Source organism: Bicyclus anynana, chromosome 27, assembly GCF_947172395.1.
Source record: "Bicyclus anynana chromosome 27, ilBicAnyn1.1, whole genome shotgun sequence".
Classification (NCBI taxonomy): Eukaryota; Metazoa; Arthropoda; class Insecta; order Lepidoptera; family Nymphalidae; genus Bicyclus; species Bicyclus anynana.
In genome coordinates this window covers 6,135,249-6,161,061 of record NC_069109.1, presented here as the reverse complement: position 1 = coordinate 6,161,061, position 25,813 = coordinate 6,135,249, and the positions used below count along the sequence as shown (strand labels likewise).

General features: G+C 38.0%; 1 protein-coding gene across 3 annotated transcripts in view; it reads right to left on the bottom strand.

The window, feature by feature from the left end:
* LOC112046170 (monocarboxylate transporter 13) overlaps positions 1-25,813 on the bottom strand; it is a 51,705-nt gene that overhangs the window by 8,204 nt on the left and 17,688 nt on the right. The window contains exons 2-7 of one of the 3 annotated variants that reach the window (XM_024082709.2): positions 23,561-23,871; positions 16,125-16,241; positions 14,375-14,518; positions 12,883-13,009; positions 12,098-12,277; positions 10,856-10,982 (exon numbers count right to left, since the gene is read on the bottom strand). In XM_024082709.2, coding sequence (XP_023938477.2) covers positions 10,856-10,982; positions 12,098-12,277; positions 12,883-13,009; positions 14,375-14,518; positions 16,125-16,241; positions 23,561-23,702 — 837 coding nt within the window. In that variant the 5' untranslated portion in view covers positions 23,703-23,871. Of the gene's footprint in view, positions 1-1,184; positions 4,831-10,855; positions 10,983-12,097; positions 12,278-12,882; positions 13,010-14,374; positions 14,519-15,934; positions 16,068-16,124; positions 16,242-23,560; positions 23,872-25,813 lie in introns of those variants that run through there. The other 2 variants (XM_052890247.1, XM_052890246.1) reach the window with 2 other exon arrangements.

Genomic DNA, 25,813 nt, shown 5'->3' with positions numbered 1-25,813 from the left:
ATTATAATTCGGATTTAAGTATCCTAAAAAAATAATAAAAATTTAATATTTTGGTTATTAATATAAAACTATAAGTATAAAAATATGGCCAAATTAGACTAAATGACTATATTACATGAATTTTAATTATTTAATAATAATATATTTTGATATAATCTAAAATGTATTTAAACAATAATAAGAAATAGCTTGTGCTTGACAGCTTTATAAAAAAAAAACTAAGTTCTTTAAATGCCCACTATTTGAGTAAGGTTATTTTTTGGTCGACGATTTTATTCGTAACTTTAATTTAAGTTTTCGTCTATTATCACCACCATTACATTAAATTAATTTTTGACATACACCTGACCTTTCAAAAGTGCTTGTAAACTAAGACTAATTGAAATAAATGAATTTTGATTTGATTTGATTTGATATTTTGTGGATCAACCATCTTCGTCATCTCTTTGAAACTCATTATGTGATAAATATACTAAATTCAGCAACAAAAAATAATAAAAAATGGTCGATACGATAAGAAAATACTATTTACATTAATTTTTGATTTTTTATAGAATTTGTAAGTGCTTATTTGGCACAGAAATGTCTAATCAACTAAGTTGACAGACAATTTTGATGAACCAAACAAATTTCCCACGTGATGGTAAGTGGTAGACCATAGAGTACAAACAGAGCAACACTTTGCAAGCATGCAAAGAACAAAAGGGCGAGAAAATCATTAAAATCGCTAATTTTTTTTTTCATTGATTTATAGCATTTTAGAGTTTTATGCATAAAGTAGAATGCATTTTATTCAATATCTATACTATTATTATAAATGCGCGAGTATGTCTGTCTGTCTTTCACGTTTAAACGGATGAACCGATCAAAATGAATTTTGGTATTATGATAAATGGGACGTTGGAGCTAACCATAGGGTACTTTTGACCCTAAAATATAAATAGTAAAAGGTGAAATAGAGGTCCTTCATTTTTAGTGTTACAGTTTTAAAATTTTGTCCATAAATCATGAAAAAAATACGAAATTTATTGTGATTTAAGAATTATTAAAATTCAACCCCTAAAGTGGTGAAATAGGGGTTGAAAGTTTACATTGAATTCCACGCGAAAGAGAGCCTTGTCAGAAGTTTTTGTCTCATAAAAGGAACCTGAAATTTTGTAGCCAATGACATGAAACTATTTTAAAAATTTAAAAAAAAATCATTGTAACTGGTTAGTAACAACTTATAATACAAGTTGGGAGGAGGGTAGTTTACCAACCATTGTTACTAACCAGATGTTTTTTTTTTTTTACTGTCGCTAAATGAATAGTTAAGACAACTTAACAGCCACAATGTCCTGCAAATTGCGTGGTACATTATCTCGTTTCGACTAAGAAAATGGCATTACCTGGTAACCCAGTTAGCTACCAGAATCAAGAAATTTCGTAAATAAAACAGTTGATCGTCTCATCGAGATGAAGCTACTCACGAAAAATTAACTTGATAGTAATCAGTTGTACAGAATGTTCTACGGATCCATAACTAATAAAGAAACAAGAAAAAAAAAACATCACAAAATTTATTACCTGGTAACCCAGTTAGCTACCAGAATCAAGAATTTTCGTAAATAAAACAGTTGATCGTCTCATCGAGATGAAGCTACTCACGAAAAATTAACTTGATAGTAATCAGTTGTACAGAATGTTCTACGGATCCATAACTAATAAAGAAACAAGAAAAAAAAAACATCACAAAATTTATTACCTGGTAACCCAGTTAGCTACCAGAATCAAGAATTTTCGTAAGTAAAACAGTTGATCGTCTCATCGAGATGAAGCTACTCACGAAAAACTAACTTGACAGTAATCAGTTGTACAAAATGTTCTACGGATCCATAACTAATAAAGAAACAAAAAAAAAATAACATCAGAAAATTTTATTACCTGGTAACCCAGTTAGCTACCAGAATCAAGAATTTTCGTAAATAAAACAGTTGATCGTCTCATCGAGATGAAGCTACTCACGAAAAATTAACTTGACAGTAATCAGTCGTACAAAATGTTCTACGGATCCATAACTAATATAGAAACAAAAAAAAAATAACACATGCTACCAAGTGCCGTCCTGTTACCTGAGGCCTCAGACCAATTATAGAAGGACCTGTATCACACTCATAGTCACGAGCAAAATTGTCTGTAATTTTTTGAGTAAAACGAGCTTAGATTTGGTATATATCTTATACTGAACTAGAAGTTTTTGCCCGTTTTTTACACCGTTTTCTACACAAAAACATTTTTACGGAGCTCTTTAATCGACGAGCGATTACAACTATTTAACATCGATTCTATAGAGACAGTTTTTATAATCGCATTAGATCGTTGATCATATACTTTGACAGAAAAGTAACGTCTAGCGAGGCAGGTCCTATACAATAATAATGGGTCTGAGCCTGAGACGTATATTTTAAGCCTTTTAAAGTTTAACTTTTTTTTCAAAATGTCGATAAAAAGATGAGAAATATTCAATATATTCGGTAGTCAAGTAACGTTTATATTTGTTTAAATGTATATATCTTTTTTCATGATATGTATATTTGCCTATAAGTAAATGTATGTAAGGGAATGTTTTGTCGTCTTTTACGTATATTAATAAGTATTTTTTGATTATTGTAAGTTTTATCCGATTAATACAGGTGGATTACTATTATTAGCAGGGGTCCACCAGCCAAATTTTGAAAGTGGTCTATGAGAAAAAAAAATTTGGGATCCTCTGGTCTGGTACATGGAATAAGGCTCCGAAATATATCGATATTAATTTATAAGGGTTTAGGATTTCTTATGAAACTTAATTTAAAAATCATGTATTTTACAAATTCTCTAAAGCCTCAATAGCTCAACGGTAACAGCTGTCGGACTCATCATCGAGGGGTGGTGGTTCGATCCCCGCCCCGTTGGTCTGTTGTCGTACCCACTCCTAATACAGTCTTTGTCGACTAGTTGGAGGGGAATGGGAATATTGGTCATATTTACAAGATATTGCAAATATTCTTTTAAAAACGTCAAAACTATCGTCCATTTTGTGACGTCACAATGTTACCTGATGTACTAAACGTCAAACTTATATGTTTGTCAAATGCTCCGTTTGTTTTTTTAACGTGACGTCATGAAACATTTGATATATATATACCATCATGGCCGACATGCGTTTTGGCACGTATTGTCAAAAACCTATTTATAAACTAAAATTTTCATGTCATCACGTTTAAAAAATATGATGATGTCAAAAAATGACAATTTCAACGATCTATCATACTATTCAAGAGTACAAACATTGATCTTTGGCCTGCCTTTCTTTGAATCTCGAAAAACGACAAAACTTTCCCTCACAGCTTATAAATTTCACTCATTTACTCTATCAAACAGTTATCAACCCATATTCGGCTCACTCCTGAGCTCGAGTCTCCTCTCAGAATGAGAGGAGTTAGGACAATAGTCCACCACGCAGGCCCAATGAAGATTGGCCGACTTCACACAGGCAGAGAATTAAGAAAATTGTCTGGTATGCAGGTTTCCTCATGATGTTTTCCTTCACGGTTTGAAACACGTGATATTTAATATCTTAAAATGCACACAACTGAAAAGTTGGAGGTGCATGCCCCGGACCGGATTCGAACCCACACCCTCCGAACTCGGAGGCAGAGGTCCACTGGGCTATCAGGGCTTCAAACATTACGCTTTAATAGTCAACGCGTTCTCTAGCTTCTTCTTCTTATGTCTATTGATCATGGGCATAAACAACCATAGAGACGCACCCCCTATGAATATGAAACCAAACGTCACAAACATGTGAACGTAGTTCTTATCGTGTTCGTACCATAGACCACATAGAGGAGGCCCCACCAACTGTAGCAGACCATTGACAAACAAGCTAATACCATAGGTAGACATCAATCTGTCTACCCCCAAAATTTCCGCCATAACTAAGGTTGTAACACCATTATTAATACCAGAGGCTAATCCAAAAAATGCACAAACAACACTCAAAGCCGTATAAGACTTCAAAAACGGTAACGTGGCTAAACTTACTCCAGAAAAGAACAATCCGCCAACGAAATAAAAAGTTTTCGGCATAAAATTCAAATCGCAGAGCGCTGAACCGCCAATACGTCCGACCAGGTCGAGAGCTGAGACTGTACTGAGCAAATACGCGCCTTTCGCCTTATCGAAGCCTATGTTTTGTGCGTGCGAAGGTAGTAAGATAATAAAATTTGTGCACGAAATAGCTACTGTACTGCTCGATATCAATATGACCAAGTAAGTCGGATCTGTAAGAAGTGAAACATCAAAAAATTTACTCTTTTCTGCGGATTTTTTGCGTTTGCAACAAAAACAACATAACGCAACGTCTGCTACGCTCTCTGTTATGGATTTGAGAGAGAATTGAGACGCGAATTCGTTGGGTTTTTCAAACGCAGACAGCGTTGATCCATGGAAAGGAGTAGAGACATACGCAAAACTTGATGTAGACATATTTCTTTTTGTAACACTCAATTTCCTGCCAAAACCCTCTTGACCGTCAAGTTTTCTGCCATCAGGAACCCCATCTAAAGCTATAGATCCAGAACTTAATGTATTTTTAGTTATTGGACGGGTGTAAGAGAGTTTTCTCTTGGATACATTATAGCGTAAGTTTTGGGTTGAGTGCATGCAATTTTGACTGTTATGCATATGAGTTTGGGATAGATTTTTGGTCGAGTTTTCCTTGCTCAGTCCGTCTGGTAATCCATTTGGCTTGTCTGGTGTTATGTCAAACGCTTCCACCGGTTCTTCTTCCTCGAATAGGATGTCGTCCTGAAAGGGAAATGTTTAGATTTTAATATATCTATACTAATAGTACAAAGCTGAAGAGTTTGGTTGTTTGGTTGAACGCGCTAATCTCAGGAACTACTGGTCCGATTTGAAAAATTATTTCAGTGTTAGATAGATCACTTATCGAGGAAGATTAAAAGCTATATATTATCCCGGTATTCCTGCGGGAACAGGAACCACACGGGTGAAACTGCGCGGCATCTGCTAGTATCTAATATTTTCCTAAACTTAAGGTTGCCTTGAAGAGATAGCTAAGAAGCGATAAAGCCGCCATTTTAGATGGTACATTTTTTTTCTTATTACTTTGCGAAATTGTTTGTTTCCTTGTTTTGTGGTGTATAAATTAAACATTACTAGCAACCTCCTTGCGGTTTCTCCCGTGTAGATACCATTCCTGTGGGAATGCGGGGACAAATATACTATATCACACTAAAGTGACGTCGCTTGTTGATAATAGAATTTTTAAATTCGGTTCAATAGATCCAGAGATTGACCCCTACAACACCACAAACTTTACCTCTTTATATATATTTAGTATAGATTATAATCAGTCTATTTTAACCCACTCCAGGGCTCCTTATAAGAGAGTGGATAATACAGCTTCACGCTGCCCCAATTTTGCTGTCAAAGTGATCATGTTTTTAACAATCAGATGTTAACTCAGACCAATTACCTTCAACAGAACCTGCCTCGCTAGAGGTTACCCCTCTGTCAAAACTATATGATCATGATCTAACTTATACATACAAACTGCGTCTATAGAATCGATGTTTCATTGTGTTAAAATTACACGTGTGTGTATTACGATTTAACATTTATAGTTGTGTGTAGTTGTCTTACAAAGTGGTCCTTCGAGCCGGACACTTTGTAAGGACCAGGCTCAATAAAAACATAAGTTTTCTTTATAAAACAGCTTATTTCTTAGAGACGTATGTGGTGATGGTTAGGCGCATGGTAAAAGTCGTTGTATTTTCAAAAGGCTGTCAAAGTGTGACGTTAGTTATGAAGCCACAGACGTTCCGTTTTATTGTAAGGCACAGATTAACCAACAATAATGGCGTTCGTATCGCCAACTGAATCGTTAAACAGAATATTAGATTTGAAGAAACGATTCTTTTAGATCGTTTTTACAACAAACTAGCGGACCCGGTCAAGCTTCGCTTTGACTTTTGTGCACTTCTTCCATACCCTTACCTACCCTACTCCAACCCTACACCTATCCTACGTCTACCCTACCCCTACAATATCTCCACTCTACCCCTACCCTACTCCTATCTTACTCCTACTCTACCCCTACCTACCCCAACCCTACTCCTACCCTATAAGTACATATTAAAATTCAAATTATTACGAGTCGTTTGTATGGGAGTATAATTTTTTTTTAGTCTTTTTAAATTCTTCACGCCGTAAAAACCGTCCTAGAACTTCAACCAACATTTAAAAAAAAGATTTGGCCAAATTGGTCCAGGCGTTGTTGAGTAATGCGCTTACCAACGCATTTTGCGATTCATTTTTATATTATAGATTTAATATAAATAAGTTACAAATACTTACAAATGAAACTCAACTTCATCTTTTAGAAGTTGTTAAGTAGTTTACACCATTCAACAACACAAAAAGGCATTTACGGAGCTGTTTACACGACGAAAACGATTACAACTATGAGATATCAATTCTTGAAGGACAGCTTTTATATGTACGCATTAGATCATTGATCTTATACTTTGACAGAGGGTGTCGTCTAGCGAGGCAGGTCCTTATGTAGTTTGGCTTGGTAACTCCGTTCGTAACACTCCCAATGGTCCGCGCGGGCCGGGGGGCGTGTAGCTACCCTGTAGGTAGGGCGATTTCACACCCACGCAGTCTTTCCCTCCGTCGCCCGCATATTATGGGAGTGTCACCAACTAGCCAGACTTTAGTCTGAAATTACTATAGATCTACCTACATTATAAATCTAGATTATCCTATAAATATTGCCACAGTTTAAAAAAGAATTATTAAAAAAAGCTTTGTACATATAAAACCATAAACCCATTTTTTTTTAAAGTAAGAAAAAAAATAAGCAACTAAAACCGTTTTAACAGCAATTAACAACAATTGTTATTCGTTTAACAATTATTATTATTCTTTAATAAAAAAAAAAAACACAAAATTCAAAACCGCATAATCACTTTCGTAGTTCAAAAAAAATTAATAACGGTATTTTTTTTAATTTATTTAGTGCGTATTTTTGAAAATGAAACAAGTATTCGATTTTGAGGGTACTTGGGTAAAACAAATAAATATAAAGAAAGTGATTATTGCTGTGAAATGTGTATGATGGCGATAAAAAATGAAGCAATGTGGTTAAAAAAGCTATATAAGAAGTTAGTAATTTTTTTGAAAATTTGGCAATGTTTTTCACAACTTCCGCGGGAGCCATGGATTTATTCTGGGAAATTGGGAAATAAAGTGCTATTACGATATCCACTTTTAGTCCATTGTTACATTTGGGGTTGCGTTTTTTAGGATTTTTAGCAATTTTTTTTTCAAGTAGATCAATTTTTTTTTATTCTTTACTAGTTAGCCCTTGACTACAATATCACCTGATGGTAAGTGATGATGCAGTGTAAGATGGAAACAGGCTAACTACACATCGTACCGGAATGCTAAATCGCTTGGCGGTACGTCTTTGCCGGTAGGGTGGTAACTAGCTACGGCCGAAGCCTTCCACCAGCCAGACCTGGACCAATTAAGAAAATCTCAATCGGCCCAGCCGGGGATCGAACTCAGGACCTCCGCCACGGAGGTCGTCAAAAATTTGTGGGATCGCCACCCTTGTCCCACGGCCACCATCTTGAAAATAGGGGTTGAAATGGTTTTTACGATATATCTTTTGAACAATTTGTCTGATAAAAAAAAAATTGTTAACTTTTGTCTAGCAAATTATGTTTGGGTCCAGTAAAATTGCGTCCTCTAAAAAACGCATGATAAGGCCTTAACAAATATAACATTTGAATGGACTATTGAAATTTCATATAAATCGGTTCAATAGTAGTAGCCCGAAGGAATTACTCATTATTGAGATTTTCTGCGAAAAACCGACAAATTCAAGAAAAATCTTTTAGAGCTGACAAAAACAATTGAAAATTTTAGAAAGTTAACATTTATTATACCCATACCTCAGACGGTTTCTACGCAGCATAGTACCGGTACGCCAAAGCCACTTGGCGGTAAGTCTCTTTGTAACTACTCGTAGGTGGATCCAATTAGGAAATAAAAATTTGCAAATTTTGAAAAACCCCCCGAAGATCATGAAATCATTAATTAAACTATCTTTGCCGGTAGGTAGGGTAACTAGGTGGATGCAATTTAGAAATTAAAAAATTGCAAATTTTGTACAAAACTACCGAAGGTCATGAAATTAATCAAGTCTCGATCAAGTCATCAATATTCTCTTTAAGTGCGCTTTCATTTGAGACCCCACTCGAGTATATTTGCAAACATTCGGTTGTTCTTCCCCACTTTCACCCCCACAACTTTTAAACACTGGATTAACACAAAGGCTACGTTTTATCCCGGAAAATCCATGGTTTCCACGGATTTAGTCAAAAACTAACTATCACCTAATAGTCCCTTTACCAAAGCGTGCTTATAACAAAAGGATTTTTTGCAATATAAATGTACACATTAAAATGGAATTAGCAAGACATAATATATTTGTTAGTATTAAGAAATATATATCAGTATATTTTTGAATAAATGCAAAGACCTGTATTTAGCTAGACACCGTGTGTTCGTCTCACAGTATTCAATCGAAGTATGTTAATTGTGATGCTACGATAACATCACAAGAGTTGTAAAGTAATATAGATGGTGTTAAAAATTAAATAAAATTTTAAGAAATAGGAATTCAACAGCTTAAATTAATAAGGCACTGCCTTCAAACCGATCAATACATGGGACATAGGTAAATGGGTAGTTATTTTCACTTCTGGCGTGTTTAAAGTCGAAAGCTTTTTTAATCGTACTTTTCTATTTTTTTATATTACCTTTCATAGTCATTACAATTTAATCATCTCAAAGTATTTACAATGTAAGTAGTATTGTTTCTTTTTTAAATAATGACCTTATTTAAAAAAAACAAAATCAATATAAATTAAAAAAAAAAAATCAAAATTCCACGTGTTTAACAAAGACAGAACTTTCCTTCATTTATACTTATTAATAAATAGACACCATAAAGCAGCAACAAGGCAAACTAATATTCTAAACACCTTCAAATGTACGACGTGCGGTATCTAGCTAAATGTAAGTCCATGGTAAATGTAAGGTATCTTGATGATTTCAAACTCACCATCAGTGCTGTGGGTACTCGATTCATTTTCAAAAACAAACACACACTTTCCAAAAACCATTTTTCAAAAAAAAAAAAAAAAACCAAGTGATTAAACACGGTTTTTTAATAAAACTTGTTTAGTACCCGAATTAATTACTATTATAACTTGGCAAATTCGAGAGGGATAGGGATGCCCCGCGCGCACGTTTTCATACCCGCGAAGTCCTTCCATCTGCCCCGCGCGCACGACTTCACACCCGCGCAGTTCTTTCCCCGTCGTCCGCATATCAACGAATTTGCCAAGCTTTATAATAAATCAAATCTTTTAAACGTATTATAACAACAAGGTTCTTTTAATGCCACCACTATGATAGTGCACAAATTAGATGCTTTTTGGACACAATTCATATATTTTTTTACGTCGAAGTTCTTCGTCTATTCTGACGAATGTAGACAAGACTCCGATTGTTACCAACGTAACGTTACGTTACGTTACGTTACTACTAATGGGACTAACTACCCTTGCACATCATTTATAATTATAACTTAATTTGACTTACACAATTTGACATTGTATTTCGTCAAATTACAATTACAGTAGACAGAGAAGTCAATAGACAATTTTCGCAATTCAACGCGGGAATACTGCCTGCGTGATGGGCACCCTAACAAGGGCAGCAAATTTTAACAAATATTTTTAAGTATTAGTTTTAATTTATTTTCATTTTATAGTTTTAGCCAATTTATGCTTATTTATTTAATTAATAGTTACTTATATAATAGTTACTTTTTGTTGTACGAGTAGGTCAGAATTGACAATAAAATCTCCTATTTTCAAGTATTCTTACTATTTTAGAATTCAAACTATCGTGAGTGTTATTCATAATTAATTTAATATAAAAGCCAAACGAGCCCAACTGCTGCGGTTTGACTTGCGCCGCGTTGCTAGAACCGGCTCATGACTAAGAGCCCCGCATGAGTTCGAAACTAGGCATACTCCGACGTTCTAACGCATGAGTTTTAGCCGAGTCTTAAAATAAATTAATTACTTACTCTTACGCCCGTAAGCAGTCTCTGTCTAAACTTACGTTTCGTTTAAATTATACGTAAATTGACAATTTGACAAATTGTATTTCCCGGTCTACAATTTCTCTATTTACTGCCTTGACATAAATGTCTTAGACAAAGAAGTAAATAGACAATTTTGTTTTGACGTATGTCGTTTTAAATTCTAAATAAGACGTATGTCGTTGTCATAGCCATAGTATTTTTTTTAATGCAAAACTTCTACATCTTTGATTTGAGGAGTAAGTTGGTAAATACGTTACGAAAATTGTAATCGCGCGATGCGTGCTGCCATCTACAGGCACAGTGAAACAGTGTCTGTTGCTTTGTTTATGGGTTTCACCAACTTAACCGCACTTGTAGATTCATTCTGTATTATTCTTTATTCTAACACCAATACTTTTTTATATAATAACAATGATTGATTTAACGCTGTATGCAGTATAGCTTGGCAACTTCGTTCGTAACACTCCCAATGGTTCGCGCGGGCCGGGGGGCGTGTAGCGATGAACGAAAAACCCACAACCGATGACACTTCCCCGCACGCACGCAGTTTTTCCCCCGTCGCCCGCATATCACCAACAAACTTGCCAGACTATAGTGTAGACAGACGGCTCTACTAACCTGTGGGCATTCATCATCTTCCTCGACTTCCTTGTACTTCTTCACCATGTGAACTTCCACGGGCTGGAAGAGCAATGCCGCCGCCCACACGTTGAGCATTATGCCGCCCAGTATCAGCACTGCGCCTCTGGGGGATGAAGAATTGTGACGTCACTATCATATCCGCCTATCAATGGTGTGCACAAGGTTATTAGCTAGAGTAGGCATTTTAATTGTGACGTCACTATCATATCTGCCTATCAATGGCGTGCACAGGGTAGCTAGCTAGAGTAGGCATTATATCAACATTTTGTAAAAAATCTTTAAACATAACAATGAAACCGACTTCAAAGGCTTATTTCGGTTATTTTGATTTTAACACAAAATTACTGAAGCGATTTTCATGAAAATGAAACGGAACCAATCTGGAAGTCTTTCAATCAAAAAAGAATTTTCAAAATCTATATTAATATTATAAATCTAAAGAGTTTGTTTGTTTGATTGAACGCGCTAATCTCAGGAACTACTGGTCCGATTTAAAAAAATCGTTCATTGTTAGATAGCCCATTTATCGAGGACGGCTATAGGCTATATATTATTCCCGTATTCTTACAGGAACGGAAACCACGCGGGTGAAACCGCGCGACGTCAGTAGTTGGTTAATAAATGGCGAAGTTATGAGGTAACAACTTTTTTGAAGTCGGTAAAAAATGGAAAAATTGTTCTCCAAAAGATTCATAATGAAGGTAGGCAGTACATTTTTATATCTCTGAACAGCAAGTTACTGCCGCCAACCCGTATAAGAGCAGTATGGCGGATTTAAGCTCTCTAAACTTCTATTTATTTATATTATAAAGTACTGAATTAATTTAAAAAAAAATTCACTGCTGTGAAGCTACACTATCCCCAAGTGCTATATTATAAGGGCTATATTTTATTCCCTGATAAGATGATGATGATGATGATGATGGTGTTGGTGTAGTGATGGTGATGGAGATGGTGATAGTGATGGTGATAGTGATGATGATAGTGATGGTGGTGATGATGATGATGATGATTGTGACGTCCTGCTTGTCACCAAGGTAAGGCTTATAAAGAAACACAAAATAACTTATTTGACTCGTGTGTGCACGTCCGCTCGGCTTAAGCGGTAAGTCTCCACGACTTTATCGTTTATTTAATAGTCATCACGATGATGACGATGATGATGATGATTTTGATGATGATGATGATGATGATGATGATTATGATGACGATACTCACTGGTAGCCGAACTCCTCGAGCAGGTACCTCAGCACGGGCGGCAGGATGATGCTGCCGAAGGCTGACCCCGACATGCAGATCCCGTTAGCCAGCCCACGTAACCGGACGAAGTATGACGTCACGATGTACACGGTGGGCGGGAACGCTAGACCGGCGCCGGTGCCCACCATGGCTCCGAAACTTAAAAAAAAAACATTGTTTGATATGACTGATCGATTACATTAGATCTAACTCTAAAGCCTGCATTATCTGGAAGGGTGCTAGTTTTTATAGGTTATATTTTCCTATAGATAGTAGAAATTAGCCGGGAAAAGGTTTTTTCTGAAGTGAAAACTGTAAGTGGGACTTCCCTCGGGAATCCATGGATTTTTCGGGATAAAAAGTAGCCTATGTGTTAATCCAGGCTATAATATATCTCAATAATAAATTTCAGCTAATTCAGTTCTGTAGTTGAGGCGTGAAAGAGTGACAAACATTCATATCATCAAAATCATCAGTTTTCGCAAATCTCGGGAATCCATGGATTTTTCGGAATAAAAAATAGTGTGTTTATCCAGAGTAAATCTATTTCCATTCCAAAATTTAGCTAAATCACTTCAGCGGCGTTTAAGAGTAAAAAACATATATACAAACTTTCGCGTTTATAATATTAGTAAAATGTAAAGTCGCACTTACCTAAAATGTAAGTGGGACTTACCTAAAATGTAATTGGGACTTACCTAAAATGTAAGTGGGACTTATATAAAATGTAAGTAGGACTTACCTACAATGTAAGTGGGACTTACCTAAAATACAAATAGCTGATAGAGAATGCCCAACTGCTGAAGATCATCCCGAAGGCTGCGAAGCATCCACCGATGAGGGTGACAGTTCGGTACGACCATTTCACTGACAGTATGGAGGACACAGGACCTGCAATGAGTGAAGAAATATAATAGTTTAAAAAACTAAAAAACAAGCTCAAATTTTGATACCCATATCATAGGGGTGCATTTCAAATAGCCTGTCCAGCATCTTGGTTGTCCGCCATATTGGATTTAAGTCACGTGACTATTTTTTTTCGTATTCCTGACAGTAAAAATTTTTATTTGATACCCATATCGTGGGGGTGGATTACAAACAGCCAATCCGCCATCTTGTGGCGGCCTACCTTTGGGACATCCAGCTGTATCCTATCAATATAAAATTAATAAACCGTGAGTTTTAAATTACATTACTACACGAGTGCGTAATGAGATACATTGCGATATTGAAATTAGTGAAATAAGAGATGTAAACATGCGAATTAATATTATTTGCCACATATTGTTGTTGTTTAACCGAGCTCAAATAAAGGGCGAAACGGAACGTGTGGTGACAGTAAACGTCACTTACTGACAGTAAACGTCACTTACTGACAGTAAACCGAAACGTCACTCACTGACAGCTAATTTGAAATACAACGACTCTTCCTCCTGTACACCTGTACATCTAAACAAGCTCCGGATTAGGGATAACTCTATCTGTGAGTTTGGTTTGGATGAAGGCACTGTTACTCATCTCCTTTTTAACTGTCCCAGACTTCTTCATCCTCTCTATGACGTTCTTCTCCCAAAAGTCCCTCGTCCTTTAAGTGTTAAATGTTTGTTAATGTTTATGTTTAGTCCATATTGTAGATTTTTATGTAAATATGTAGAATGTAATAAGATCAAATTGTAATATTGTTAATATATTTTGTTTATTATATTAATATATGTTATTTGTGTTGTTTTAGGTTAAGAACTAACAAAAATAATATAATTTAATATTAACTATTTAGTAGATCTTCAAAATTAAACTTGTCAGCCTTCACCGATCGTGCCTCCTCCATCTAGTCGACACTGGCGAGATAAACAGTGCCCAGTTGGCACAAATGAAAGCCATAAAGAAGAATTGAATTTAATTGGCTCTTCCTCCAACCGAGAAACCTTCACCACACACGTCTCCAAGAAATAAGTTTTTACTAAAAGCTGTATTTTATTGAGCCTGGTCCCTGGTACTGGCAAAGTGGTCCTTCGAGCCGGATTACAAGCAAAGCCACTGCCGTTTATACTAAAATCCCAAATGCCTACATCTAAATCTACTCGTAGTATGATTACACTAAAAATTAATAAATAAAAACAATTCAACCGACTTCATAAACAGAAATAAGCCGTTTTTACTAAAAGCTGCTTTTATTAAGCCTGACCCCTACAAACTGGTCCTTCGAGCCGGATTACAAGCCACTTTACAAGTGTGTTAAAACATATTAAGTTTCACCTAAACTGCTGTAAAGGAAGTAACACAGCGCGATGATGCCCGAAGACGCCGAAGCGCTGGCTTGGAACAGGTCATTGAACTCCAGCAGCAACACGCCGAAAGACTTGATCGTCCCCGGTATCAGGATATTCACTAACGTCGCACCTGGAAAAAACAAATCAAATCAAAATTCATTTATTTCAAGTAGGCTCAGTTTACAAGCACTTTTGACACGTCAGTTGACTATTTGTAAAGATTCTACCACCGGTTCGAAAGGTTCTGCTGAGAAGAAACCGGCAAGTAACCCAAAAATTACTCTATTTAAAAAAAAACATACAATATAATTTACAATTGATGACAACATTACAGTTTCTTATAGTTTCTTCTTGTGTGAAGGTGGAAGCTGATCCAATGGCCTCCAAGCATCTTTATCTTTAAGGAACCCATGAATGGTGTAATAACCTGGACTAAGTAAATGTTTTTTAACACATTGCTTACCATTGCATTGGCAGGTTCATCACAGTCTTGGGGAAAAAAGTCACAAAAAAATTGGTTCACCAAGACCACCAGTTGATACACATCCACTGACATAAAAGACATAATAAAACGAGGCAGCCGTGATAGCCCAGTGGATAGGACCTCTGCCTCCGATTCCGGAGGGTGTGGGCTATCCGGTCCGAGGTATGCACCTCCAACTTTTAAGTTGTGTGCATTTGAAGAAGTTAAATATCACGTGTGTCAAACGGTGAAGGAAAAACATCGTGAAGAAACCTGCATACCAGAGAATTTTCTTAATTCTCTGCGTGTGTGAAGTCTGCCAATCCGCATTGGACCAGCGTGGTGGACTATTAGCCTATTCTGAGAAGAGACTGACGAGTGAGACGAATATGGGTTGATATTGATGATGTGATAGAGGAAACATCTCGAGCAGGTCCCTGCAGGACTTGTTACTGTGTAGGTTTAAGAGTACTCTTGACGATGTACGTAATACAAAACTATTAACGCATTGAGCAGCGTGACAGTGTTCACGTCGCGCAACAAAAACCAAGTCAACAATCATCCTCATAATCATACTATCTCTGTAGTGGCGCTCGAAGAACGTAATCTCTCGCTGTCGTCTATGAGACTCTGAGCACAACTTACAGTAGTCATTTCAAACAGTGAACCAGCGCCATTTTCCGGTAGTTAGCAGTTTCTGTGTGGCAGCAGTATGTAGTAACACAAACTACACAGCGTCTTCGCCGGCGAAGACGAGGTCCCCGATGTCTGACGTCACCCAGACGTGGGCTTTTTAACTCACGATCTCGGGGGCGCCCGGACTGATACACTCAAGCCAAAACACCCTTCCAGAACGGCCCTCTGAGCTGAGGTCAGAGTCTCAGAGGAGACACGCTTAGAGAGTCGTTTCGCCTATCTACTCTGCTTCTGCCTTCGGGCCCCATAAGGCGATGCTTCTGCGCTCGCCCAAACCCTCCGGTGACGCCGCTGAGGTCCCTTACACAATCAGGAAAAAAAAAAGTATGTTGTGTGAGTGGTAGTGGTTTTGGTAGCGGCAGTGACAGTCCATGTAGCAGTGTTTACCTACGAGCACGCACCAGCCCCACCGGCCGTCCGGCGGCACCATCTCCCAGTCGCGCTCCGGCGCCGGCCCGATGGTGAACCGGCCGCCCACCGCGCTGCCATCGTCCGGTAGTTAGCAGTGTAGCTGTGACAGTGTGTGGTGTGTGGCGCGAGTGGTAGCGGCAGTGACAGTCCATGTAGCAGTGTTTACCTACGAGCACGCACCAGCCCCACCGGCCGTCCGGCGGCACCATCTCCCAGTCGCGCTCTGGCGCCGGCCCGATGGTGAACCGGCCGCCCACCGCGCCGCCATCGTCCGGTAGTTTCACTGAAACACAAACAAATCATCATCATTAATTAACGCGCGAGGGGGAGGAAGACGTGTTGCTATCGCTATTTGCTGACGACAGTGCGTATCTTGCATCGTCTTTCCACCAAATCGTCGCCATCAACAATCTGCTTCCCAAATGGCTGGACAAGTGGAGAACTGCCGCCATACTGTTCGGCGTTCGGAAGCCGTTACCAGCGCCGGCCCGAAGTAAATTTTAAAATGGAGCGAGATCCAATTATGGTTCTCCCGATTGCTCCTAATAATACGCAGATAACTATACTAAATTATGAGTGTAAAGTAAGAATGGAACGCGAAGATCTCGACCATACTCTGGGGTGACCAATTGAGAATCAGGCGCAGTACCGTCTACGGTAGACTAGAATTATCATTTAGGCGCTCTCTAGGATTTGGCGCCTGGAGCGATTGCTCCGTTCGCCGTATGGACGGGTCGGCCCTGGCCGTTATGTCAACTAAAACTACTGGGACAGGACATAGGATGGCAGACATCAGTCCGCTACCTGGGATGCACCAACGATGCCAACCTGACAATGGCCCACATGGTTAATCACACCGTGTGTCAGGCTGCGGCGGCCAAGTCGATGATGTACCAGGTCCTAACATCCCGCCTACCACTGAAGGCCAAGCTGAGGATCATCAGCACCTATGTTCGTTACCGATTGACGTATGCAGCTCCTGCAAGGCGCTGTTCTCCGCATACCAAAATTAGCGACTGCAGATTCAGCGGAACAAATGCTTGCCACAGGAGCTCCGAGGTACGTTAGAAATGACGTCATCCACCGTGACACGAGGACGATTTTTTGAACCCATACTCACAGTAGAGCACAAGTCATCTCTCAGAATGAGAGGGATTAGCTGGTGCGAGGCTTCGGCCGGGGCTAGTCACCACCCTATTGGGAAAGACGTACCGCCAAGCGATTTACCATTCCTTTAAGATATCGTGTCGAAACCGAAAGGGGTGTGGACTTTCATCCTCCTCCTAACAAGTTAGCCCGCTTCCATCTTAGACTGGTGTACTACCAGGTGAGATTGTAGTCAAGGGCGAAATTGTTGGAAATGAAAACAAAATGCAGGTTTCCTCGCGATGTTTTTCCTTCACGCATATAACATTACGCTACGACAAATGGTAGCAAAACACCAATGAAAAATGGGCTGGAAACTGGAAAAAAAACGTTTTGACAGCGCTTCGTTTTAAACCTACACCCAGTGCCACAAGTCCAACAATCTGTCCGAGATTTTTCTCCCTGCCATGCAATGTTTCATTCCTTCTCCGATCATGGGTTTTCCTAGTACTCCTAAGCATTATGAAATTTTCATTAAGGACAGGTTAGGGAGTTCACAGTTTTTTTGTAGTGTATTTAGTATCAGCATTGCACCCGTGCGAAGCCGGGGCGGATCGATAGTTTAAGTATCATAAACTATAATAGGGATGATGACAGTTTTTTAAATTGTACATAAATTAAAAGTATGTCAATAGTAAAGCAATTTTGTAAAAGTAACAGGGTATCTGCGATCATTACTTTCGGAGCTACAGGGATTTAAAGGGTCAGATTTGCGGCGCTGTCGCGGATCCCTGAAAAACACCCCATATAAAATAGTACGAACTAATGACGTCGTAGGTAATATAATGATCGTTAGATTTGTATGTTTTTTTTTTTTTATTTTTTATTCTTTATAAGTTAGTCCTTGACTACAATCTCACCTGATGGTAAGTGATGATGCAGTCTAAGTTGGAAGCGGGCTAACTTGTTAGGAGGAGGATGAAAATCCACACCCCTGTCGGTTTCTACACGGCATCGTACCGGAACGCTAAATCGCTTGGCGGTACGTCTTTGCCGGTAGGGTGGTAACTAGCCACGGCCGAAGCCTTCCACCAGCCAGACCTGGACAAATTAAGAAAATCTCAATCTCCCCAGCCGGGGATCGAACCCAGGACCTCCGTCTTGTAAATCCACCGCGCATACCACTGCGCCACGGAGGCCGTCGAACGAACATGTGCGTTCACACAAAATTACTAATATCTTTGTTATTATTAGTGCGTTTATGTTTATAGTTCATATATTAAAAAATGTCACATTTAATGTAAGGAAGCTAAAACTGTATGAATTTTCATCTAATTACGATAAAAGATTTTTAATAGATTTTTAAATTTTATAATCTCATTTATTTTGCAAATATCCAGACAATCTTTGCTTCTTATGTATAAATTAGTTAACATTGACCCTATTTACCCGAATGTATCATAAAAATCAATATATTCAAACCTAGTCATCATCCCCATTGAACGCAGTCGCAGGCGTCTATATTAAATTTAAACAAAAATTGTAATCGCATTGGTCATTTAGTAATAATCAAATCACACAAACATTAGTCACAACAAGACCTTGTACCTAACAGTCGGTAAATACATATAAGATTATATATCTTTCGTACAATGTTTAGATACGTTTAAGATTCTTTATCTCATTAAATGTTTTACCAAGAAGTCTATCAAACATTTCAACATAACGAGGTGTTTATTTAAGTATCTAATACTATCCGATGCCTCTCAGTTTTACCCGCGTACTTCATACGCATTGATTTTTATGATACTTTCGGGCAAATAAGGTCAATGTTAACTAATTTATACATAAGAAGCAAAGATTGTCTGGATATTTGCAAAATAAATGAGATTATATAATTTCAAAATCTATTAAAAATCTTTTGTCGTAATTAGATGAAAATTCATACCTTCCTTCCATTAAATGTGACATTTTTTAATATATGAACTATAAACATAAACGCACAAATAACAAAGATATTAGTAATTTTGTTTGAACGCCCATACAAATCTAACGATCATTAATTGCCTACGACGTCAAAGTTCGTACCATTTTGTATGGTGCGTTTTTCAGGGATCCGCGGCAGCGCCGCAAATCTGACCCTTAAAAACCCTGTAGCTCCGAAAGTAATGATCGCAGATACCCTGTTACTTTTACAAAATTGCTTTACTATTAGCGTACTCTTAATTTATATACAATTTATTAAACTGTCATCATCCCTATTACTATCTACTATATAAAAATAAGTCGGGTTTTCCTTCCCGACGTTATAACTCCAGAACGCACGAACCGATTTCCACGGTTTTGCATTCGTTGGAAAATTCAGGAAATATTTCAACAGAAAAGCGGGAAAATCTTTTTTCACATGCAGCGCCATTTCTGATACATAGCATGTATAGTTTAGGGGTAGGGTAGAGTTAAGGTAGAGGTAAGGTAGGGGTAGGGTAGGGGTAGGGTAGGGAAAGGTAGGGAAGAAGCGCACATCAGTCAAAGCGAAGCTTGACTAATGTAGGCTAGTTAGATATGTATTTTTTTTTCCAACAAGTTAGCCCATGACTACAATCTCACCTGATGGTAAGTGATGATGCAGTCTAAGATGGAAGCGGGCCAACTTGTTAGGAGGAGGATGAAAATCGACACCCCTTTCGGTTTCTACACGACATCGTACCGGAACACTAAATCGCTTGGCGGTACGACTTTGCCGGTAGGGTGGTAACTAGCCACGGCCGAAGCCTCCCACCAGCCAGACCTGGACCAATTAAGAAAACCTCAATCGGCCCAGCCGGGGATCGAACCCAGGACCTCCGTCTTGTATACCCACCGCGCATACCACTGCGCCACGGAGGCCGTCAATGTATAAAATGTTTGGTGTTTAGTTTATGGTATCGTAAAGGCAAGGTAGGTGAAAAAACTATAAATATCAACCTGGACAATTTTCGCTTGGCTACTCGCCAAAGTACTCGTATATGCCTGGAGTTCAAATACGAGTACTTTGAAGCAAAATTTAGAAAAGATTTCAAACACAAACAGATGGAGTAACCTCAATAGCTCAGTGGTTATCGGTCGGACTCATCACCGAGAGGTCGAGGTGCGATTCCCGCCCGTTGACTGTTCATACCCATGACTGCTAACAGTATGTATGTATAATTGCAGGAGAAATGGAATATCCTCGTCATCAACCCATATTCGGCTCACTGCTGAGCTCGAGTCTCCTCCCAGAATGAGAGGGATAAGGCCAATAGTCCACCACGCTGGCCTAATGCGGATTGGCAGACTTCACACACGCAGGGAATTAAGATAATTCTCTGGTATGCAGGTTTCCTCGCGATGTTTTCCTTCACCGATTGAGACGCGTGATATTTAATTTCTTAAAACGCACACAACCGAAAAGTTGGAGGTGCATGCCCCGGACCGGATTCGAACCCACACCCTCCGGAATCAAAGGCAGAGGTCATATCCACTGGGCTATCACGGCTCTTTCTTTCACGACACGCTAATCACAGGAACTACCGATCTGATTTGAAAAATTCTTTCAGTGTTAGACAGCCTATTTATCGAGGAAGGCTATAGGCTATATATTATCTCCGTATTCTTACGGGAACGGGAACCACGCGGGTGAAACTGCACGGTGTAAGCTAGTTATTAATTTGACAGAGCGATCTTCTGACAGATTTACGACCACAGACTATTTTTAAGTTTCTATGTTGCTGAAAAACTTAGAGGAACCTTTATTAATTTTGTTCAATAATTAATTAATTAGATTAAATAAATTAAAGTATTTAAGTAAGTTATCACTGCTGTCGAGCGTCCGTTTTTTTTCTGCAACATTATGTGCCCAAAAAGGTCTGTCTCCTTTAAGCTATTATAAAGTGACAAAGGTCTGGCCATGACAGGCTGGTTGTATACACTTTTCAAAGATAAATATCCACAATGATGTGCCAAAAATAGCCTTTCATGAAACAGCTTTCATGAAATGACGAAGATCTAGCTCTGACGGGCTGGTTCTATTCAGCTTTATCTTTATAATATTAGTATAGATTTGATAAATAAGCATTTAAATGTATTACACTTACCATTCATTTTAAGTTCGCAAGTCTAGACACTAACAATGTTTTATATTAACACCAAAAACATTTTCAATTGTAATTTTTATAAAAACGTTTTATTATAATCCATTTTTTAAATAATTTTCAATTCATCGTTAACAAAAAACAACTGTTAGCAGTTAAACAAAGAGAACATACTGAGAGTGCGTGATGTGTGTTATTATGAATCAATAATTTAGACCAAAGGCCTGGAGAGGCTAGACCTACTTCATTTTGAAAGGAGCCGTCCAAATTGTTGGATAGCAACCTTTTTACTCGACTACAAGAAGGGTTTGCCGTGATAAATGTTGTTTTATGAAGCCCGGCCAGCAAAAACGCAAGATTTTTGTACAAAATAGTAAAAGATAATTTAGATAAACGTAGGTAATATTAATCAGTCTTAAGATAGTTTTAGTTAATGAATGTTTTTAACCTAAAGTAGCACATAGTCACTTTAGTGACTAAGCTCTTTAAAAGATAATAAAAAAAGGGTTATGTTTTTATCTATGAGTACTTATAATAAATCTGTAGAGAGGTCAATGGGGATGATGACTAGGTTTGAATATATTGATTTTTATGATACATTCGGGTAAATAGGGTCAATGTTAACTAATTTATACATAAAAAGCAAAGATTGTCTGGATATTTGCAAAATAAATGAGATTATAAAATTTCAAAAACTACTAAAATTTTTTTATCGTAATTAGATGAAAATTCATACAGTTTTAGCTTCCTTGCATTAAATGTAACATTTTTTAATATATGAACTATAAACATAAACGCACAAATAACAAAGATATTAGTAATTTTGTTTGAACGCGCATACAAATCTAACGATCATTACATTGCCTATGACGTCATTTTTTCGAGCCATTTTGTATGGGGCGTTTTCCAGGGATCCGCGGCAGCGCCGCAAATCTGACCCTTTAAATCCCTGTAACTCCGAAAGTAATGATCGCAGATACCCTGTTCCTTTTACAAAATTGCTTTACTATTAGTATACTCTTAATTTATATACAATTTAAAAAACTGTCATCATCCCTATTCTGTACATGAAATATATTTCCAAAATAACTATCAGGGGGTGATTAATGATCGATACTGATGCCAAAAAATGCAATCAGTAAAATTTTCGTCTGTATGTTCGTTATAGAAACAAAAACTACTCGACGGATTTTAACGAAACTTGGTACAATTATTCTTCATACTCCTGGGCAGGTTATAGTATACTTTTCATCACGCTACGATCAATAGGAGCAGAGCAGTGAAGGGAAATGTTGGGAAAACGGGAGAAGTTACTCCATTATTACAGCGATACTACTGTAAGGGCTGGATTAAAGAGGTCTAAGGACGGACGAAGTCGCAGGCGTCCGCTAGTTTGTAATATATTTATTTCTTGCATAAGTTGACCAGTCGTTCCTGAGATTAGCGCGTTCAAACAAACAAACTCTTCATCTTTATAATATTAGTACATATTTAGCTAATTAAACATCAAAAGTAAAACTTACATGAGAATCTCTTATATTTCCCGCGTGTCATAGCTTTTCAAGCACCTTTTTCTATAACTTTATGTATTAATTTTCAAATTCAACACATTAATAATGCAGTTACTTGCACACTGCAAACTTTTTAAATACCTATTTCATATCACTTTTTGAACAACACACACTTTTATGAGAAATATTATTTTGTATTAATTAATAAATTACTTTTTTTATAACTTCAACTATAGACACATGAAAACAAAAATTTTACCATCAAGTTAACTATCCATTTTGTTTAAATCATCCAAGTATTTACGTATTTAAGTTAAAGCAATTCACTTATTTCGAAATATTGTTTATTATTAAAATAAACAATTTCGAAGTTTTTAATAAGACATAACATTTAATAGCGATGATAAAATATGAAACTTACTAATGTCAATGTTGTGCGACATTTATTTTTGCCTACCCTCATTTTGATGACATTTTCTATTGAATGCGAAGACAGAGTAGTAAATAGACAATCATCCAACGCATTCCATCAAAATGCAAAACAACATAAGTAATAACGTATGACGGCCTCCATGGCGCAGTGGTGTGCGCAATGGATTTACAAGACGGAGATCCTGGGTACGATCGAGGTTTTCTTAATTGGCTCAGGTCTGGCTGGTGCGAGGCTTCGGCCGTGGATAGTTACCACCCTACCGACGAAGACGTACCGCCAAGCGATTTAGCGTTCGGATACGATGTCGTGTAGAAACCCAAAGGAGTGTGGCTTTTCATCCTCCTCCTAACAAGTCAGCCCGCTTCCATCTTAGATTGCATCATCACTTACCATCAGGTGAGATTGAGGTCAAGTCTAACTTGTAAAATAGTTAAAAAAAGAAAAAAAAATAAGGAAATCCTACCTTTTTTGGACGATTTCACAGAAACCAATCCCTCGTCATTCTTCCTCGGCACAATGATGACTTCGTTCTGTTCTAGAAGCTTCTCCGCCGCTTCGTCTATGAAATTATCCTTCTCGGACCTCATCGCCGGAAGCTCCGCCATCTTGTTTCTATCACGTGCTGTTGACACAATGGCGCATCACGCGTTTCCGGTCAGTTTCACCGCTACTCCTGTAGCATATTCTGGAATGTTCCTATCTAGTCATTATTTTGTTATATTTTTTTTAATTTATTTGGATGATTCAGTCTTCTTATTTTTGGCTGGCGTTTATCTGTAACAAGGTAAATAGTTCATTATAATTATTCTTTACAAGTTAGCCCTGGATTATACAATCTCACCTGATGGTAAGTGATGATGCAATCTAAGATGGAAGCGGGCTAACTTGTCAGGAAGAGGATGAAAATCCACACCCCTTTTCGGTTTCTACACGACATCGCACCAGAACGCTAAATCGCTTGGCGGCACGTCTTTGTCGGTAGGGTGGTAACTAGCCACGGCCGAAACCACTCACCAGCCAGATCTGGACTATTTAAGGGATCGAACCCAGGACCTATTTCTTGTAAATCCACCGCGCATACCACTGCGCCACGGAGGCGGTCAAGACATGGATTGATTTTTATTTTTATAATTCACTAGCTTACGCCGCGCGTAATGTATACGATATGTTTTTTTTTGTGAGCCGTGATAGCCCAGTGGTTATGATCCCTGCCTCCGACTCCGGAGGGTGTGGGTTCGAATCTACTTACAAAGTAATTTAATATAAATTATCAGTAATCTACTTACAAAGTAGTTTAATTAGAAATGTACTTATTTGAAGGGTACTTAATGTTAATTGCATCGAGATATTGCGATATCGTAGATAAATGGAGTTCTTTACCGAGAGTGCAATTATATTGGATGTAATTATTGTGATGTAATTGCAACTTGCCGTGATGCCGTTTGGAGGTTATCGTGATTGTGGGTCAATGAAATTATTTATTGAATTAAAAAAAAACATCATCATCATTATCAACCCATATTCGGCTCACTGCTGAGCTCGAGTCTCCTCTCAAAATGAGAAGGTTTAGGCAAATAGTCGCAGAAATAAGAAAGATATTAGTAATTTTGTTTAAACGCACATACAAATCTAATGATCATTAAGTGCCTACGACGTCATTAGTTCGTACCATTTTGTATGGGGTGTTTTTCAGGGATCCGCGGCAGCGCCGCAAATTTGACCCCTTAAATCCCTGTAGCTCCGAAAGTAATGATCGCAGATACCCTGTTACTTTTACAAAATTGTTTTACTATTAGCATATTCTTAATTTAACAACAATATAAAAAACTGTCATCATCCCTATTATCCGCCCGCTTTAATATGACGCTAGTATGTCAAAGTGGGCGGATAATAGTGCCTCTGAGTATACATTGTATCGATGTTCTGACCATAGAAAGATAAGGTACACAAATGCGATCTTCAATACATATGGTTTTCCTCTCGGCACATCAATTTAACATTATCATCATGATCCCACCAACCCAAATTGGCGCAGCGTGGGTCTAGTCTCCATATCCCCTCTCCTATAATCAGAGAGGACTGGTCCTGTCATCATCATCATAATCATCATCATCATCATCATCATCATCATCATCATCATCATCATCATCATCATCATCATCATCATCATCATCATCATCATCATCATCATCATCATCATCATCATCATCATCATCATCATCATCATCATCATCATCATCATCATCATCATCATCATCATCATCATCATCATCATCATCATCATCATCATCATCATCATCATCATCATCATCATCATCATCATTGTCAGCCGATGGACGTCCACTGCTGGACACAGGCCTCTTGAATGGTCTTCTAAACAAAACGATCTCGAGCCGCCAGCATCCAGCGGCTCCCTGCAACCCGCTTGATGTCCTCTGTCCACCTGGGGGTCGACCATCACTGCGCTTTCCGGTGCGGGGTCGCCATTCCAGCACCTTGGGACCCCAACGTCCATCGGCTCTTCGAACTATATGACCCGCCAGTTTAGCTTCGCGACTCGCTGAGCTATGTCAGTGACTTTGGTTCGTCTGCGGCCTATACAAAGCCGTTAAAATAGGCTGATAATGATGAAACACAATCATCCTTAGTTAGTTAGTTATTTCAGCATATCGTCTCCAAAGAGTAAAAAAATCTTTTGTAGGTTTGGGTGTACTCT